The 5,662-nt window shown below is 31.2% G+C and overlaps 2 protein-coding genes across 3 annotated transcripts in view; one reads left to right on the forward strand and one right to left on the reverse strand.

The window, feature by feature from the left end:
• Nucleotides 1-5,662, forward strand: part of LOC108738848 (ubiquitin carboxyl-terminal hydrolase ZUFSP) — a 49,930-nt gene that overhangs the window by 36,536 nt on the left and 7,732 nt on the right. The window lies entirely within an intron of this gene.
• The window catches only part of LOC108738857 (sialin), a 24,694-nt gene that overhangs the window by 12,942 nt on the left and 6,090 nt on the right, over nucleotides 1-5,662 (reverse strand). Inside the window, exon 2 of one of the 2 annotated variants that reach the window (XM_018472461.2) lies at nucleotides 485-625. The exons of the other annotated variant lie outside the window; for it this stretch is intronic. Within the exon in view, the coding sequence (XP_018327963.1) occupies nucleotides 485-521 (37 nt within the window). The 5' untranslated portion in view covers nucleotides 522-625. The remainder of the gene's footprint in view (nucleotides 1-484; nucleotides 626-5,662) is intronic. 2 annotated transcript variants of the gene reach the window in all.

The raw sequence follows: 5,662 nt of genomic DNA on the forward strand, positions 1-5,662 counted from the left end.
CGATCAGTTTTTTGCCAGCAAAGACCAAAAATTTTATGAGCGTGGAATTATGCTACTACCAGAAAGATGGCAAAAGGTGTTGGACCAGAACGGTCAATATATAATTTAATAAAGTATTTGTTTATTATACGAAAACTGCCTTTCATTTCCACAAAAAAAAACGAAATGACTTTCCGAACAACCCTATAGTTTTAGGTAAACGCGAAGTTTAGATCAGGATAGGAAAGAGTGGAGGTACGTGTCCAACCAGTCTTAGGACTGACGACCTTATGATGATGATGAGTGGTTATGAAGAACTATAATATGACACAAATGCACCTACATTTATTAATTAGATTTAATTTTTTTTTTGTACATACAAAGACAAAAATGAATGATTTTTTTTTGAATGTGTGAAGGAGTGTGTATCAATTACATAGTCGCGACGCAAAGAACACGGCGCTCTACTAACGACACCGCTATTGATATTTTTTTTAATAAATACCTGCAATTCCTTTTCTTTGTAAAGAAGCTGACGCCATTTCAGGCGTCACGGACTTTCAACTGGAAAAATAACTTTTTTCTTTCCTTTCAATAATTTTTTACTTCTCTTCACAACTGGTAACTGACGTAAGAAATAGCCAATCTGTAAATAAGTATCTTTGTCAGATTAACAACTTTATCACTTGTTATCGTGCATCATACAGACTTATGTATAATTATGGTTGGTGTTATATTGTAGTTGGTATTATATGTTGGGAAAACCGTGAATTTCATAAGAAGTGTGACAAAAAAATAATGATATTTGTTTTATTCATATTCGTGAATTTAATTATTGTTTTATTACACGATGTGCAGCAAATAATAATCACTATTTGAGAATGCTTAAACTTAATTGAATTTAGATTAGACAGAGGATTTGCGGTTTATGGTTTCAATAAGAAAAAAAAAGATTTTTATTTTGTACATATATTGGAAATAGAGTTAAGTACGATTAAGAATTGAGTTTTACCACAAACAAAAAGGAGACAGGAGACGAAAAATTAGAAGAATTGCCTGTTTTTAGGTATGTAGGAAGTCAGATAAGTCAGGACGAAAACAAAACAATAAAAAGAAGTCACTTCTATGCTCGCGAAATTCGAAAAAGATTGTCGTTTGGAGTGCGGCGCTATACGGGTGCGAAACATGGACGGTGGGCGCTGCGGAAAAGAAAAAGTTAGAAGCGTTCGAAATGTGGAGTTACAGACGAATGATAAGGATACTGTAGATAGAAAAGGTTATAAATTAGGAGGTATTAGAAAGAATAAGATAACAGAGGACTCTATGAGAGTCAATAAGAAATAGACGAGATAGGTTAGTAGGGCTAGTCAGACACATATTAGAGGCAGAAACGGGAGTTAGGAGGAGTAGAGATAGAGCTAGATTAGATTACTGTTCACAAATAGTTAAGGATGTGGGATGTTTTAATTTTAGGAAATGCGAAGATTAGCTGAGGATAGGAAAGAGTGGGGGTGCGTGTCCAACCAGTCTTAGGACTGACGATGATTAAAATGAATTAAAAAAATGTCATTCCTGTAACTCTATACCGGGAGGGGACAATCTTCGATACTTTATAGACTATATTCGTCAGCTGAGTTTTGAGTAGAAAGCAGTCTAACAGAAATTTAATGTTTTCTGATTTTTTCTGTCACAGTAGTTCGGAAGAAAAGTCCTTAAATAAATTGATTTCAATTGTCTTTTGCGACAATTATATTATATCTAAATATTTTATGTGGGACTGTATTTTAACCAGGGTGTGAATTTAATAGCAATATCCAAAATGTAAAGAACCTTTTTGGTGTTATTTTTACATCGTGTAAGATGGTTAACAACTTTTCAGGTTCAGTAAGGGTTTTTTATATTTTTTTGCAACTATTTGTAAATGATAATGAAAGAAATTAAAGCTTCAGCTCGATTAATTTAAAAAAATCAAAAAAGATTATTATGGATAGTACATTTTTTGTTGAATTACAACTGCGCAGATAAATTCCATGACGTTTATTGCCCTTTAACATTGTAACTAATTGTAAATAAAATTCGGGCCGTTCTCTTTATTTGTGTGGATGTTAGCCATTTCACAAAATAAGCTTATATATGTAAGTTTTATTACTTCAGCCGTCACTTTAGATGCCTCAGAGTTTAGGTTGGTAGGACACCTTCTCAGATATGAAGGGCTGGTTAGTAGAGATGTGCAAAATGATTTTTTAAAAGTATTCAAATACAAAATGAAAATACTTTTTTTGATTTGTTATTTCAAATATAAGAAAGAAAATAGATTTCCCTTTTGTATTTTAAATGTTAAATGCAAAATAAGTATTTTTAAAATACTTTTGTGTAGTACCGTGTATTTAATTTTCTACTAGACCTAGGTACTAAATTACTGTTCGCAAATAGTTTTCAAAAAATGCGAATAGTGGCTCAAGACAGGAAGAAGGGTTTTCGACCAGTCTTGGGGCTAAAGACCTTATGATGCTAATGACGATGATATTGACAACGAATAATGAGGTACCATATACGTGTCTATAACTCCAGTTTTTATTTTGCAAAACTTTTATTACCAATATTTTAGTATCATAACATGTAATTACTAACCATAACGATTCAATTAACATTTATAATTTTGTGGGAACTTTATTCTCCGTGATGAGAGATTAATTTACTAGAAACTATTACTTTTAAAAGAAACACAAAGAAGAACCGCCATTTTCGCGATAATTACAATATTTAAGTAGTTCTTATCAGAATTGAAATGCATCCAATGACTGTAATTTGTAATTTATTATACATTTATGTTTATGTTGATGAAAAATTTATATGATAATAATTTATCTGTACTATAAAAGCAGGTATTTCCACAGAAGAAAAAACCAATGAGTCATAAAATTCTTTAGAAATACTGGTTTTACACACTACTTAGAAAAGCTTTTTCAAGTAAATTTTTCCCCTGTATGTACGTATCGAGAAGGAAAGCATATAACGTAACCTATTTTTAAGTTGGGTAAATTATTCGATTAATCGAAATTGAATCGATTAATCGATTTTATTTTCATTTTAAAAATCATCGGTTAATTAAATAATAATCGATTAGTCGCACACAATTAATCCAGATTGGTCGAAAAAGTCAAAAATCAATTCTTACAATTAGTCCAAAAGTGAACCTCATCCAGCAAGAGTATTATAATGTATCTTCAGATGATTATTTCCCTAATAAACAATTTCTGTGATCGATTATTCGGATTAAATTAAATAATCAATTATTTTAATTGGTCTGTTATTCCTGTTAATCTAAATGAGAAATTATTTGGATCAATCCATTATTCCGATTAATGAAAGTAATCGATTATTTATTATCTTACGATCGATAATCGATTGTTAAATTATTAATTGTCTAACCCTGACTACTATGTATGTATTATGTCTGGCATATAATGATTTTTATGAACACAATTTTTTGTTTGTGTCTAACTCAAAACTACTAAACAGTTTTTCGGACGGTTTTCACTGTTCTAAAAGAACAAATCGAAAGGAATTGGGAGCATACAATCACTACCAGGACCGGATTCAGGGTTGCATAGTTGCATTACAGCCAGAGTCGGTATTAAAGGAACTGTGCGTCCAATATAGGGAAACTGTGCAAAATGGCAAGCAGTTCCTTTTGGATAAAATTGAAAACTCTGAAAAACCACTTAAGAAAATTAAAGTCCTAAAAATGTAGACTATCTTCATCATAAGATCGTCGGTCCCAAGACTATTTGTGAACAGTAATCCAATCTAAGTCTACCTCTACTCCTCTTAACTCCTGTTTCTGCTTCTAATATATTTCTAACTAGCCCTTCATGTCTAAAAAGGTGTCCTACCAACCTATTTCGCCTATATATTATTGACTTCTATAGTGACTTATATTCTTCTACTCATTAATTATTATGTGACATAAAGGCCTTGAGAAAAAAGAATTTAAATTGACATCCCGTTTACCGTATTAAGTAGTATTTAAAATTCATCGTTACGAAATTAGAACGTAGCGCCGTATAAACATACTATCATGAGTAGATGTATTTTAATTTATAATTTGGTCTGTAACCGCAGGTAAGTGGCAGTAATTTTAATTTTCTTCAAACCAGGTGATCTTAAACATTAAGTAGCTACCTATATATGCACCTACTGTGTGGGATAATGCAATAATTGTGCATTTAAATTATCTGGCCAGTTTCAGTCATGATTATTAGTTACTTTAAACTAGTTTTTTTTAGTTTCAAGTAGTTTTTTGTTGAGCAAATATTCCAAGTACAAAACACTAGTTACGTGTATGGAATAATCATTTCCGTTCTAGTTGAAAACAAATAAGTTACAGCTAATGGATGTTTGCTCGAAGAATTCAAAATTCTAAACGAGAATCTGCAAGATTTGTTTCAAAAAAATTAAAATTAAAAATTAATAACGTTTAGGCTAGGCTGGAAGCCGAATTTTTCCACATTTATACCTACATATTTTGCAGTGTTTTCGTTAATTTTGTTTTAAGTATGTTATTTTTACATAAAAGTAACTAAACCCAAACAATAACTGTTTGTATATTTACTCACATGAAGTGCTACATTAAGTGGTAATTTTTGGTCTTTTTTATACGAAGAAAATCCACGTGGTACATTTTTCTGAAATCAGTTCCTAACACGCTTAGGCTCTCAAAATTGTCCAGGGTGCTCAAAAGTATTCAGGGTAGTCTAAAAGCCGAATTTTTCTACATTTGTATCTATCTATTTCACAGTGTTTTCGTTAATTTTGCTTGCAATAGCTATACTAAACTACACTCAAAAATTACGTATAAAAATTTTGAAATCCTTAACATGCGCTCAGTTTCTCAAAATTTTTCAAGTCAGGCTCAGTCCTGGCTACGGCCCTGATGTAATTATCTAATTTACGATTAAAATTTAATAAGTAGCTCCTTGAAATAAATTTTTTTTGGGAAAAATTACGAATGAAAATTATACGTATCTTCCTCTTACACTCGCATATGTCTGAGAACATTAACCCTATGTCAGCACATAAAGTATGTGTAATAAATAAACCAATTAACTGTAAAACAGATGTCAACATTTTTTTATTGAGTTTAAAAAACGGGTTTCGTCATTTTGTACGTATTTATGTACCGTTAGGAAATAATGTTCAAACTATTATTATCGACAATAATTTTAAACGTCTTCGAAAATTTTGAAACTGTGTCACCGTACGTCTGAGCTTTTCTGTCCATCGGTAGGTTACCTATCCGTGGGCCTAATTCGTATGTCGTAAGCCCAGACCGGTTAATTATTTATTCATAATAGTTCTAAACTGAAAAACAAATTTTACTAACAAGTAGAGAAAGAGCATGGCCCCAGCGCAAATTTCAGGTGTCTATATTTTTGTGTAACTTACCTGTAAAATATTACTTCAATATATACTTTAGTTTTCGGAAAAACTTAAAAAATATTTTTCATGAAAATTTTATTTTTCTTATTAACAATAATCAATGATCTTAATATACGAGGGTGGATTGATAAGTTTCCGGCCTGACCAAGAAAAACAAGGTTTTTAAAAATTTTTTTTTTTTATTTCTCAACATAATCTCCTCCAAGGCTGATACATTTCTCATAGCGGTGTTCCAGTCTAT

The sequence above is a fragment of the Agrilus planipennis genome, unplaced genomic scaffold, assembly GCF_000699045.2.
Source record: "Agrilus planipennis isolate EAB-ADULT unplaced genomic scaffold, Apla_2.0 scaffold213, whole genome shotgun sequence".
NCBI classification, from domain to species: domain Eukaryota; kingdom Metazoa; phylum Arthropoda; class Insecta; order Coleoptera; family Buprestidae; genus Agrilus; species Agrilus planipennis.